This window comes from Olea europaea, chromosome 21 (genome assembly GCF_002742605.1).
Source record: "Olea europaea var. sylvestris chromosome 21, O_europaea_v1, whole genome shotgun sequence".
Classification (NCBI taxonomy): Eukaryota; Viridiplantae; Streptophyta; class Magnoliopsida; order Lamiales; family Oleaceae; genus Olea; species Olea europaea.
This window is the reverse complement of record NC_036257.1, coordinates 489139-503690: the sequence shown is the minus strand read 5'-3', so window position 1 is coordinate 503690 and position 14552 is coordinate 489139. Positions and strand designations below refer to the sequence as shown.

Here is a 14552-nt window from a genome sequence, read left to right as displayed (position 1 = left end):
GACAGATTAAATAGCTTAGTATAATTGAAAAAAAAAATGGTATCAGAGGGATGCGAGTTTAGTATTGGAACAGATTTGAAATTCGACGAAAATGAAAAATTTGTTAAAATGTCTGGCTAATAACTTGGACGTTTCCGCATAGAGTCTAGGTGATTTTCCAAGGATCATCGCAATAGTTGCCCAACATCGTCTTGAAGAAACCAGGGCCCAAGCTAGTGAAGCAAAATAATAGAAACTTTGCTCCAGAACGACAAGCCACAGGTAAAGAAGAGGTTGAGAAATTATTTCAGGCCAATTGCATTCAGGAAGTGTAGTACCCCGAGTGGTTAGCAAACATTGTGCTTGTAAAGAAATTAAATGAAAAATGGCATATGAGTGTAGACTATGTCAGGTTGAACGATATGTGTCCAAAAATGTTGGGACAACTTATCAGACTGGTAAATAGGGTCTTCCAATAATTGATTGGAGATGTTATAGAGGCCTATATTGATGACATAGTTGTCAAAAGTGCTAAGGCAAATAACCATGTGATTGTTTGAAGAAAGTTTTTGATATCATTCGATAGAACAGATTAAAGTTCAACCTTGAGAAATGTGTTTTCGATACTGTTGGTGGGAAGTTTCTAGGTTTCATGATCACGTAGGGCATTGAAGTAAAGCAAGATAAGATTCAGGCAATTTAGAGATGAAAAGCCCTACCACTAAGAAGGAGGTCTAAAGGCTAACATGACAGATAGCGAGCTATATCGTTTCATTAGTCGAGTTAACAAACAAATATTACCACTTATTCACAAACAAATGGGTAAGCTTAGTTCAATCTAACATTTAGCACCAACATCTACAACTTCTTTTGTCCATGTCATGTCTGACTAACTTTTTTCTCATTATTATTTTACAGAACTGATTGTGGCCTATTCACAGTGAAATGCACAGAGTTTTTGCAAGATCAATTGAATATGGATTTAGTTTGTCCAGAAAGTCTTATTTGGAGAGAGAAATTAGCTGCAGAGATATTTGCATTGCACTTTGATCCGTAATTTAGTGAAATTTTGAAATTATTTTTGCATTAATATCTTAGAGATTGATTTTGTAATTGTACATGTTTGCTTCAAGTTGAATATCGATTGTGGTTATAGTATTGATGTCCTTAATTTAAATGTTTTTATGCATTTCTATTACAATGGTATAATTGTCGTTATTTTGGTAAAGTTTTGACCATGAGAACGTCATTTGTGCCATTAACAATATAAGAACGTCTATTAGAACAAAGTCATTATGTTAGTAAGTATAAGTCCATGAGAACAACACTTGTGTCATTACTGATATTGAAAAGATTTAGAGAACGGCACAAGTGATGTTATAATGACACACAAACTTGTTCATGAAAACGGTACAATTGCTGTTACTGTGTATAGAACGACGCTTATGCCTTTACTGACATGGGAATAACCATTAGAATAGTATAACTGTCGTTATGTTTGTATTTATAAGTCTACAAAAATGACACTTGTGTCGTTACTAATATTAAAAAGATGTAGAGAACAACACAAGTTATAATGACACACAAGCTTGTTAATCAGAATGGCAAAAGTGCCATTACTGTGTACAGAACGGCGTTTCTGCCGTTACTAAGATGAGATCGAGTATGAGCAGTCACAAACCATCCAAGACCCGATATTTGATAAGTTGAACTCATTTAAGTCACAAGATAGACATGCCGCTAAAAAAATTTAAGAGACACGCTAATTAATTGTATTTCTTAACGAATGTGGATAATGACTTGTGATTTCACCAACTCAATATCAATAATCTATGTCAATTCTACTATTATTTGTCACGTAATCAACATTTCTGACTGTCTTAAGTTAGACGATTCAACACTTGAGGTTGATGCGATGGAAAAAAAAAAGGCAAAATGTTGGTGGAACAAATAGAACGGCATAAGTGTCTTTAAATGTCATTTGTGTTGTTCTATCCAAAAACACGAATATGAGTAGCCACGAACCATTTGAGCCTCGATATTCGATAAATTGAACTCATTTAAATCCCAAAATGAACATGCCGCTTAAAAAATTTGAGAGATACGCTCATAATTGTATTTTCAAACAAATCTGGATAGTTACTTGCGATTTTACCAACTCGATATTTATAATCTATGTCAATTCCACCGTTATTTGTCACATAATCAACATTTCTAACTTTCTTAAGTTAGGAGGTTCGATACTTGAGGTCGATACGACGAAAAACAATCAAAATATTGGCGAAACCAATAGAATGGCACAAGTGCCCTTTTTCGCCATAATGGCACAAGTGTCATTAAACGTCACTTGTGCCATTCTGTCCAGAAACATGAGTATGAGCAGCCAAGAATCGTCTGAGCCCAAATATTCGATAGGTTGAACTCATTTAAATCACAAGATGGACATGCCGCTTACAAAATTTGAGAGATACTTTCATTAATTGCATTTTCTAAAAAATGTAGATAGTGACTTGTGATTTCACCAATTCGATATCTATAATCTATGTCTATTCTATCGTTATTTGTCACGTAATCAACATTTCTGACTTTCTTAAATTAGGGGGTCCCATGCTTGAGGTCGATGCGGTGGAAAAGAAACAAAACATTAACGAAACCAGCAGAACGACACAAGAGCCGTTAAACATCACTTGTGTCGTTCTGTCCATAAACATGATTATGAGCAGTCATGAACTGTCTGGGCCCTAGTATTCGATAAGTTGAACTCATTTAAGTCGTATAATTGACATGCTACCCACAAAATTTGATAGATATGATAAGTGTGTTTTTGCACACTTATTTAGATCACAAATATGACTTAATTACGAGTAAAATGGTTTAATTGTGGCTTAATTTCATTTCATTTGTGATTTGCAGGGAATATTGATGGACATGGTGAAATTTAGGAGAAAAGACCCGAAAAATGACCAAAATGAAGGAAAACAAAGCTCCACCACCAAGTTGTAAATAATCCATAGATGAGATGGCGATGAAATGAAGATTCAAGAGTGTTAGAGGTCAATCGGATGAGGAAAGGATTCAAAGAGGTGAAGTATAGTTGAAGTATTATCAAGTATCAACTTTCAGGCAAAAAGGATATGCTTGGGATTTTTAGTCTCCATTTGAGACCCAATTTTCGTATAATAAACATCCGAATTTGGGAATTCCTATTTCTATGAAAATTGTTGATCTTTGAGTTCTCTTTCCAATGCACTTTGAATAATCTCAATCGGATATCAGGAGAGGAAGATATGATCAAATTACTGAAAGCAGTACGATGGAAAAATTTCTATAATCATATGACCTTCCTTGCGGTCGCACAAGGCAATACAAGGAAAAATCTAGGCTGAAACTTCTGAACCATGCGGTAGCATGGCTTTATACCATGCAGTCGCATGGTATAAAAATGTGACCAAATCTCAAGTTTCCTTATTCGACTCAAACACGATTTAGTAAGGTTTTAGGCGACTTCCTTGACCTAATTTCGTCCCCAATAAATACCAGAAGACCCTGAAACATAAAAAAGGGGGATTATACACAATTTTTGAGGATTCGGAGAGGAAGAACAAGGCAAAAACAAGGCAATCCACTTCAAGATTTAAGATTTCACTTCAAGAATCAATTGGGTGATGTTCTTCCTTGGTTTTAATTATTGTTTTTCTTTATTTTCCATTATGTTAGGCTAGATTTTCATATGCTACAATTTGCGATGAACCCTTAATCTTGAATTTTATTAATTTGACGTTAAAACATGTTTTTAATTATTGAATAATTGGCATGGATTTTATTTTATCTACAATTATGTGCGCAATAGTTGTATGAGCTTTGTGGTTTGTTTTACCCTCGAGAGATGGAAAATAAGTTAGACATTATGTTAATTGTCGTAAAGTTCGATAAGGGATAAAAATATACCTCTATACTTTACGTGATTTTTAAATATTCATAAATCTTTAATGCATTTTTATATGTTAGCATCCGTCATAGAAATATAGTCGGATCGCATGTGAAAATAGGTTTAATTCTACTCGAGAGAGATTGTTAAACAAATTAGGAATATTGATCTTCACAATTGAATCATATTCTCAATTTTATAAAATTCGGATTAAAGGGGATTGATATAAGAGGATTCGGGATCCTAGTATGCATTTCGTTATCATATTTTTATAAAACTTGCATTTAGTTATAATCACGCATTTAATCTAGTTAATTTAGACGTTATATTTATAAGTAGGTTATTAAATCATAATTTAGTTAGTGAAAATATCAAGAATTTCTATTGTTTAGGTTAAGGCGACGCTAGGTAAAATTGAATTAATCAATCTCTGTGGAACAATATTCGGACTCATTTAATCCACTTTATTACTTGTTAACGAATCGTACACTTACGGTAGTTTTAAATCGAAAGAAATAATTTTCTGAATAAGTTTTTAGCACCATTGCCGGAGATTGAGTTTAATTTAATTTTATTTCTCGATGCACTAATTCGATCTTCAATTTTTATTTTGCTAGTATAATTTTATTTTTATTTTTATTTTAGGTTATTATCCTTTATTTGTATTTAGTTATTTAAATTGTTTGAATCTCAGTGCTCGTACTGGTTTTGTTACTCAGATTTGCATACCACGATCAACTGGAGGAGAATTGATTCCATCCGATCCTGAAATCAAGCGCACCTTTCATCGACTACAAAGAGATAACTGAGAAGCACAAGTACAAATGGCTAATGAACTAAACAATCCCATTATTCAAGCTAATGAAGGAGAGGCAATGGACAGAGGAAATGAGATTTTGGGAGATTTCTTGAGTCCTCAAGTAATTCAAAGTCAATCCAGCATAGTGTATCCATCGTTTGGGCAGCCAAATTTCCAGTTGAAGACCAATGTGATATGGCTATGTCAAAATGGACACCAGTTTGATGGCAATGCCGAGGAGAATCCACATACACATATATCTCGATTTTTTGATATGTGTCAACATTTCAGATACCAAGGGATTTCGAACGACGCTATTAGGCTAAGATTGTTTCCACATACGCTACGAGACAGAGCACTTGAATGGTTGGATTCACTTCTAGTTGCAAGTATCACTACATGGAACGAGTTGGCACACAAATTCTGCACAAAGTTTTTCTCCTCAACCAAGATAGCGAAGCTGAGACATGATATATCAGTATTTAGTCAAGGAGAAACCGAATCATTTGACGAAGCTTGGAGCAGATTTAAAAACATGCTCCGGAAGTACCTTCAACATGGGTTTGATAAAAAGACCCAAATTCGATTCTTCTACACAGGGTTACTTCCATACCACAAGAGCATGGTGGATTCAGCGTCAAATGGCTCAATATCCACACGAACAGTTAATGGGGCATTGGAATTATTTGAGAGAATGGCTACCACATCAGCCATGTGGTCTTCTGAGAGGGCGATTCCAAGTAAAACTTTGGGTGTCTACGAGGTGGATACTTATTCAGCAATATCTGCAAAAATCGACTCTTTGTATCACAAGGTGGAAAGCATATCACAGGCAGCACAAGCTAAGAAGAGCAACTGTGATGAATGAAGAGCTGAGCATAAAACATCGGAGTGCCCGATACTCATGCAAGGAATTGAGCAAGCAGACTATGCACAGTGAGGACAACGCCAACAATACAATCAATATGGAGAAACTTTCAATTCCAGTTGGATGAAGCATCCCAACTTCTCTTGGAGCAACCAAAATCAAAATAGGCCACATGGACAATTTTAACAACAAGAGAATAGGCCTCAATTGGAAGATATGATAGGAAAATTCATGGAGAAAGCTGAAGCTGCACTTCAAAATCAAAATGCAGCGATCAAAAATTTGGAAACTCAGATGGGGCAATTGGCCATAGCATTGACTGGCAGAATGCCAGGTAACTTGCCGAGTAATACAGAAATCAATCCCAAAGAGCAAGCCAAGGCCATTACAACTCGAAGTGGAGTACAATTGCCTGAAATCCATGTCAAGAGATCGGGTATGACTGGAGAGACATTTTCCCCTGCTGAAGAAGAGACTGTTGTAAAGGAATCAACTCCAAAGGAAAATTCAGAAAAGTCACAGGATAAGGCCAAAGTCACAGTCAACCCATACGAGCCTCCAATTTCCTTTCCACGGCGGTTGAAGAAGCAAAAATTAAAGTAACAGTACAAAAAATTTCTAGAAGTCTTCAAAAAGCTACATATCAACATCCCACTAGCCGATGCACTATTTCAGATGCCTAGCTATGCGAAGTTTTTCAAAGATATTATATCAAACAAACGCAAGCTGGAGGACCATGAGACAGTAATGCTTACGGAGGAATGCACTGCCAGAATCCAGAAAAAGCTCTCACCAAAACTGAAAGATCCAAGGAGTTTCACTGTCCCTTGCACAATTGGTGATCTTTATTTTGATAAAGCATTGTATGATCTCAATGCGAGTATTAACTTGATGCCACTCTCTATTTTCAGGAAACTAAGATTGGGAGAGCCTAAGGCAACCACATTAACTCTACAACTAGCTAATCGATCACTTACACATCCACGAGGGATTATTGAAGATGTATTGGTCAAAGTGGATAAACTCATATTCCCAACAGACTTCTTGATTTTGGATATGGAAGAAGACAAGGACGTGCCTATCATATTGGGACGACATCATAGATGTACAGCAAGGACAATTAACTCTGAGGCTGGGGGAGGAACAAGTCTCTTTTAATGTTTTCAAGGCAATGAGATACCCCAACGAGCCTGAAAGCTGTTTCCAGATTGAAGTGCTTAACATAGGAATCCCCTATAATTTTGAGTTGAAGAAACAACCAAACATTCATGAGGCCTGTATAGTACACTCTCCATCCATTCTTATCTATTCAAAGGAGATTAAGGCATTCAATGTGGGATTTCATACGAATGACGAGAGAATGACAAATCTCTTGGAGAAAGACAGGGATGAAATTCGGAGGATAACTACAATGTGGAACAAGACCATATTGAGCAAACTATGCAAGACGTCCCAAGCCATATTTAAAGTGCCATAAAATACCTATGCCAAAAGTCGAGCTATCGATTATAAAATAGCGTTGATTGGGAGGCAACCCAACATCTCTACCCTTTATTTATTTCATTTTGCATTAGTCTAGGAGTTTTTCAATTTTTCAACATTTTTATTAGTTTAGGTCATCGTTCATCCATGCACGTCAATAAATAGCCTAAGCACAATCCACACCAGTCCCAATGCTTTGAGCACAAGTCATAAGGTTGAAGTCTTGTTTTAGTCAGTCATGGGTCAAATTGAACAAAGTGTATGATTAGATCTAAACTTTGTTGGTGATTCATATTTTTGTGATATGAACTTTATATTGAGATATAATTTATGCATCTTACACGTCAACAGTGTACACATGCACCTTGAAATAAGTTTGGGGGAATGGTGCGTCATATGGATTCCTTCATGCACACCCAAGTTTATCAATTATCACCATATGATAATACACAGACTTTGCACTTTTGTAGGATGTCGCCAAAAAGACATCAGCAGGAAAAGAGAAGGTCAACTCCACATATGGCATTGTAGGTCCCGATTTTTTACCACCTCCATACTGATCAGGGGAGTACTAGTTATCCCATTTCTTGTGCTTTCAGTTTATTTTGTCCCTCACTATATGTATTTGAACTTCTACTTTATTTCAACAATGAGGGCAAAATTATGTCTTTAATCTTTCGTTAATCTTACATTGAGGACAATGTATTAACTAAGTTTGGGGGTGACATACTTTTAAATCTTTATCTACGTTCATCAGTATCTGTATTCCATTATTGCATAATGTATGCATGATAAGCGTTAAAAAAAATTCATGCATGCTAGTGTGGGCTTGATAACCTTGCTAGTTATGATGTTATTATTGGACTTGTTTAAACTGCAAAACTTTGGATCTGGTGTTAATTAGACTAACTGATGCTTGTTGATGCAACCCTTGACATTATCTATGCACGCTATTCATGCTTGACATGTTAGATGAATGACTGGATTTTGAGCATAAAGTAGGAAAAGAATGATAACCCTCTATTGAATTAACCCATAAACTACCTTAAGACAGTTTGGTGATGGTTGAGCTATTATAGGGGAGCATTGAGATGAGCAGGGGTTCCGTGCATGAATTTTATTGTGTGGATTGCCTAGACCAGTGAGGTGAAGATTAGGTAAAAATCTTAAATTAGGGGTTGGTTTTGGAAACTAAATGTCTAGAACAATAAGGGCATAAAATAAAATTGTGAGAATAAAACACTTCTTTTCATGCCTTTATGACTCGAGCAAGTAAGTCTGTAAGGATATTTCAAAATCTGGTGCCCTAAGGTCAACTGACTTGGGAGTCACCGGCCTAAAACTCGCTAAAAGGGTCATATAGAAAGCAAGAGGGAAAGAGGTTAATAAAAAGTCATTTGATCGAGCCTTTATAACTTGAGTGAATAAGCCTGCAAGGGTTTAAAATCTGGTGCCCTAAAGCCAGCTAGTTTGGGAGTTATTGACCTAAAGCTCGCTTAAGAGGTTATATAGAAAGCAAATGAGAAGATGATATGTATAATAAAAAAAATGGAAAGTGAGAAAAACAAAAGAGAAACAATAACATGAAAAAAAACCCTTAGACATTTGGTTGAGGAAACTATATCTTTGAGGCGGGCAAGTAACCTATTTTAATCTTGAGTGTCGAAGCAATCAAACTTGGGAGAGCCTTCACTTGTTGAAATGTAAACTTGTGATAGTGAGATTAATCCAAACTACGAGAGGGTAAGGACTACAGCTATGTAAATTTCTAATCTTAAAACACAACCCCGGGATAATTGAGTGAAAAGAATAAATTTGGGGGGGTTGTGTGTCGCTCGAGTGAAGTAAGGACATATATGACCACTTGGGGTCGGGATTACACCAATCATGAGCTTGATATGTTGGCATGAGTTCACACACCCACGTCAAGTGTGCATTTAACTAGTAAATGTTGATTTTATTCATGTACTATTGAAATTTTTTCTAATGTCAATTACTCACTTCCGATCCTGAGACAAGGCAGGCTATTAAGCCATGTTTGTTGAGAGTCAAGTCACTATTTTGTTTGAGGACAAACAAAGTTCAAGTTTGGGGGATTTAATAAATGTGTTTTTGGACACTTATTTAGATCACAAACATGACTTAATTACGAGCAAAATGATTTAATTGTGGCTTAATTTCATTTCATTTGTGATTTGTAGGGAATATTGATGGACATGGTGATTTAGGAGAAAAGACCCGAAAAAGGACCAAAATGAAGGAAAACAAAAGCTCCACCACCAAGTTGTAAATAATCCATAGATGAGACGGCGATGAAATGAAGATTCAAGAGTGTTAGAGGTCAATCGGATGAGGAAAGGATTCAAAGAGGTGAAGTATAGTTGAAGTATTATCAAGTATCAACTTTCAGGCAAAAAGGATATGATTGGGATTTTTAGTCTCCACTTGAGACCCAATTTTCGTATAGTAAACATCCGAATTTGGGAATGCCTATTTCTATGAAAATTGTAGATCTTTGAGTTCTCTTTCCAATTCACTTTTAATAATCTCAATCGGATATCGGGAGAGGAAGATATGATCAAAATACTGAAAGCTGTCTGACGAAAAAATTTCTATAAACATGTGACCTTCCTTGCGGTCGCACAAGGCAATACAAGGAAAAATCTGGGCTGAAACTTCTAAACCATGCGGTAGCATGGCTTTATACCATGCGGTCGCATGGTATAAAAATGTGACGAAATCTCAGGTTTCCTTATTCGGCTCAAACACGATTTAGTAAGGTTGTGGGCGACTTCCTTGACCGAATTCCGTCCCCAATAAATACCCGATGACTCTGAAACATAAAAAAGGGGGATTAAACACAATTTTTGAGGATTGGGAGAGGAAGAACAAGGCAAAAACAAGGCAATCCACTTCAAGATTCAAGATTTCACTTCAAGAATCAATTGGGTGATGTTCTTCCTTGGTTTTAATTATTGTTTTTCTTTATTTTCCATTATGTTAGGCTAGATTTTCATGTGCTAGGATTTACGATGAACCTTATATTATGAACCCTTAATCTTGAATTTTATTAATTTGACGTTAAAACATGTTTTTAATTATTGAATGATTGGCATGGATTTTATTTTCTCTACAATTATGTGCACAATAGTTGTATAAGTTTTGTGGCTTGTTTTACCCTCGAGAGATGGAAAATAAGTTAGACATTATGTTAATTGTCGTAAAGTTCGATAGGGGATAGAAATATACCGCTGTACTTTACGTGATCTTTAAGTATTCATAAATCTTTAATGCATTTTTATATTTTAGCATCCGTCATAGAAATACAGTCAGATCGCATGTGAAAATAGGTTTAATTCTACTCGAGAGAGATTGTTAAACAAATTAGGAATATTGGTCTTCATAATTGAATCGTGTTGTCAATTTTATAAAATTCGGATTAAAAGGGATTGATATAAGGGGATTCGGGATCCTAGTACGCATTTCGTTATCATATTTTTATAAAACTTGCATTTAGTTATAATCACGCATTTAATCTAGTTAATTTAGGCGTTATATTTATAAGTAGGTTATTAAATAATAATTTAGTTAGTGAAAATATCAAGAATTTCTATTGTTTCGGTTAAGGCGACGATAGGTAAAATTGAACTAATCAATCTCTGTGGGACGATATTCGGACTCATTTAATCCACTTTATTACTTGTTAACGAACCGTACACTTGCGGTAATTTTAAATCGTAAGAAATAATTTCGTGAACAAGATACGCTCATTAATTTATTTTCTAACGAATATGCACTACTTGTCATTTCATCAACTGGATATATATAATCTATATAAATTCGAGCGTTGTTTTTCACGCAATCAACATTCTTTACTCTCTTAAGTTAAGGGATCCGGTGCATGATGTCGATATAGTGGAAAAGAAGCAAAATATTGGCGAAACCAATAGAACGTCACAAGTGACGTTTGTGTCATTCTGTCCATAAACACAAATATGAGCAACCACGAACCATTCGGGCCCTAATATTTGATAAGTTAAACTCATTTAAGTTGTTAGATGGATATGTCGTTTACAAAATTTGAGAGATACGATCATTTTTTATTAACATGAAAAAATGAGAACAACACTAGTGCCGTTACGATACCATGTATATTTTGAAATTAATTGCTATTAAATCAATAATATTTAATTTTTGAATATCATTTCTATATTTTCTAGGAAAAATATTCAAACGACACCAGTGATGTTTTATTATGAAAAATATATATATATCTGTCGTTATGGCTTCATCAATGCTGAGATAATGACAAAATCAATCATTCCAAATATTTTAAATAGTTTACATCAATAATTTGCTTCATTTTCAATTAGGCCTTGCCATCTAACCTGTAATCACAACGACCCAATTGCAATTTTCAGTGGACTTCCGAAAATCTGTTTCGTGTTGTCAAGAATAATGAACTACTATTTTCATTAAAGCAACTTGGACAAAAAAAGAAGTGACTTGGATAAAAAGAAACGAAGTGGCTTAGAAATATGACTAAAAAAAGTAGTAGTAATTAAAAAGAAAATAAAGGAGCAACAAAAGCAATGCATCATAACACCACCATCCTTTTCAATATTACAATAACAGCCTATCATAAACCACAAAAACCTGTAGATGTGCCATTTTGTCTTTCTCATTTATGTCTCTCATGAGTGGTACACAATTTGTACAAGTGAAGCAGTTATGTCCAGTTTTCAAACACCTACTACATTTACGAGACTTGCATACCTCTCCGATTGATTGTTTCCTTTTTGGTGGATGTCCATTTCCTCTTTGTGTCAATGGTCGTATCACATTTCTTGATTGAACATTATCAGAAATTTTCCAGTCTGCCTCATTTGGCAATGTGTGTGTGTGTGTGTGTGTATGTGTGTGTGTGTGTGTGTGTGTTCAGAATAACCTTGTTTCCAATAAGAAGTGCTATAAAATGGAGAGTAAAACCTACAATAGTTATTTCCAACATCCGTTACTCTAGCAATTGCATGTGCACATGGAAATTGGGCCATATCAAATTCCTTATATGTGCATGTCCTCCTCTCCAAATCAATTTCCATTTCATCACTCACTTGCATTTCATCTGGGCTAAGAGCTTTCACCTCGAAGCCTTTTGAGTCATTATACTTATCGTACATCTTCTCATCCAAAGGCAGGGTGAGGTAGCTTGTACATTTTTCTACATCAACACATTTATCATGAAATCATCTCTGCATCTTCTCTTTGATATGCTCAATCAAAGTAAGTATAGGAAATTCTCGAGACTTCTCAACAATGTGTTCAATGACTCTGCATTATTTGTGGTCATACTATTGTATCTGATTCCATTGAAATGTGCTCTTGACCAATACTTCACGCCAACATCATCCTTTAAGTATCCTTGGATTTTTTTCGTGTAGACTGCGTAATGTTTGCATACTGATCTCAAATTTTGTTAGACTATATGTCTATGTGGTAGCTCTAAACATCGACACAATATCAATGTGAGGAAATTTATTCTTCAAGTTAGTTTGCAAATGCCATATACAATGTCAATAACTTGGGTTAAGATAGACGTTGCTAAAATGATTTGATATGCTTGTTGTATGGTTAGATATAAAGTCTAGCTCGTCTGTATCACTAGTTATTTGTTGCAACTTTTGAAAGAACCAAGTCCATGAGTTATAATTTTTTGACTTTATATGGGTACTTAGATTTCAAAAATGGTCCATCCACACAAATTACCCGTCGGATTGAAGAGAGGAATCCATGTATGCTTGGTCCTAACGCCATGAAATAATATATGAAAATCCATCATTATCAATTTCAATAAAAGTCAATGTGCCAGGATTATATCTCTCTAAAATGTGACAATACAGTGGTAACTTTGCATAGCTATCATTGTTAACCTAATGATTGACTTCTCATTTTGATTATCGCAAACAAATTGCGTTTTATTCTAACAAATTGAATTTGAGTGTTGATAGTGTTTATCGCGAAATTAAGGAAGAATGAAGACACAAGAATCGAGATCAAAAATCACGCACATGGACAAACGTTGTGGAGCCTAACGATCAACACATAAGCAAGATTGAAAATTGATGAACGTGGAAATGGAAATCAAGCCTTCGCATCAAAAATTGCATTGTAAGGAGAGATTGAAGACTTTTGCTATGGATGCATTTTTGAACTCAAATGTAAATATAAAACACTTTAAGATTTCAAATCGATTATAGCTCAAACAATTTTCATGCACAAGACACTTTCACAACGAACAATACTTACATAAAATTATTTTCAAAAGATAAGTATCTCGATTTTCAAGATAAATATTTACAAAATACCTATCTATACAATATAAATGAGAAAATCCTTCAATAAACTACATGGATAAAATTCATTACGAAGGAAATATGTCCGGAGGGAAAAAGTGCCCATCTTGACGTTTGAAAGGACCTCCAACAGTCACTTTATTAACCGTTTTTCAAATGGCTAGTTACCCATCCAGTCCCAAGCGGATGTCATAATCCCGTGTCTGGATTGACAGATTTTTTACCGTTTGAAAGCGATAAATACTCCTCTTTTTACCTCATTTACAACAACAATTCTCGAGCATTAAAGTGGGACATTTATTGATCTTATCTACCTTAGTTTTCAATCTTTAAAAGATTAAATCAAGTTATTTTGAAGAACTTTTTGAGTGATGAAAACTTGTAAAAATCATTTATCTCAATTAAAGTTTTTCAACCAACATTTGAAATATATTCTTTGTAACTTATTAAAGTGTTGCACCTACTTCTCTCTCGATACTTAATTGAATTCATATCATTTATTAAGACTAAAGCTTTCATTTGTAACTTTTCATATTCTTGTTTTTTATTGTGGGTCGTGTTGAAGTCTCGGAAAACTCAACGTTGTAAAAGGATTGGTGCTCATTGATTGTAAGTCACCGGAAGCGTTGTAAAGATTGGATTGCACCATAAGTCAATCAAAAATAGTGGAAAAGGCCTTGCTCGTGATGGAGGGTTTGGTAACGAGGGACATAGATCGTTGATTGGATCGAACCTCCATAACTTATCAATTGCTCATTCTTTTCCCTTTCTCTTGTTATTTTCTGTTATCTTACTTGCTTATTATCTTATTAGTAAATTGGTTAAATTTGCATTTTATTTTCGAAAATGTTTTAGATAACAAATTCACCCCCTCTTGGTTAGTCGTTATTCAGCTTTCAATCATCAGTGTTATCTCAAACCTCATTGTAAGCAATTTCTTTGGCCATATACGCCTTCTGATATTATATAGTTATGCCAAACTCTCGACGAACGTCATTGATGATGTTTCTTGGTTTATACACTATGTTAGCATTTTGATACTTGGGAGCTATATGTTTTCCAATTGCCAAATAGGTAGCATGTCTATTATCTCTACGGCGAACACTCATTGAGCAAGTTTAATGGCTAGAATATTTTTGTATT

The 14552-nt window shown here is 35.0% G+C and overlaps 1 protein-coding gene across 1 annotated transcript; it reads left to right on the top strand.

Annotated features, from left to right (window-relative positions):
- Window positions 1-6012: 6012 nt before the first annotated feature.
- Window positions 6013-6732, top strand: LOC111371012. Its single transcript, XM_022992942.1, has 3 exons — window positions 6013-6054; window positions 6250-6388; window positions 6434-6732. Exons 1-3 carry the CDS (start codon window positions 6013-6015, stop codon window positions 6730-6732), a joined length of 480 nt encoding a protein of 159 aa, XP_022848710.1.
- The last annotated feature ends 7820 nt before the right edge of the window (window positions 6733-14552 follow it).

Bases quoted from the DNA above. Each gene is read 5' to 3' on its own strand.
- LOC111371012 (XM_022992942.1), top strand. From the start codon at position 6,013: ATGACTGGAGAGACATTTTCCCCTGCTGAAGAAGAGACTGTT. The intron at 6,055-6,249 runs GTAAAGGAATCA...GCACTATTTCAG, and splicing joins CTGCTGAAGAAGAGACTGTT to ATGCCTAGCTATGCGAAGTT. The intron at 6,389-6,433 runs GTTTCACTGTCC...ATTTTGATAAAG, and splicing joins AAAACTGAAAGATCCAAGGA to CATTGTATGATCTCAATGCG.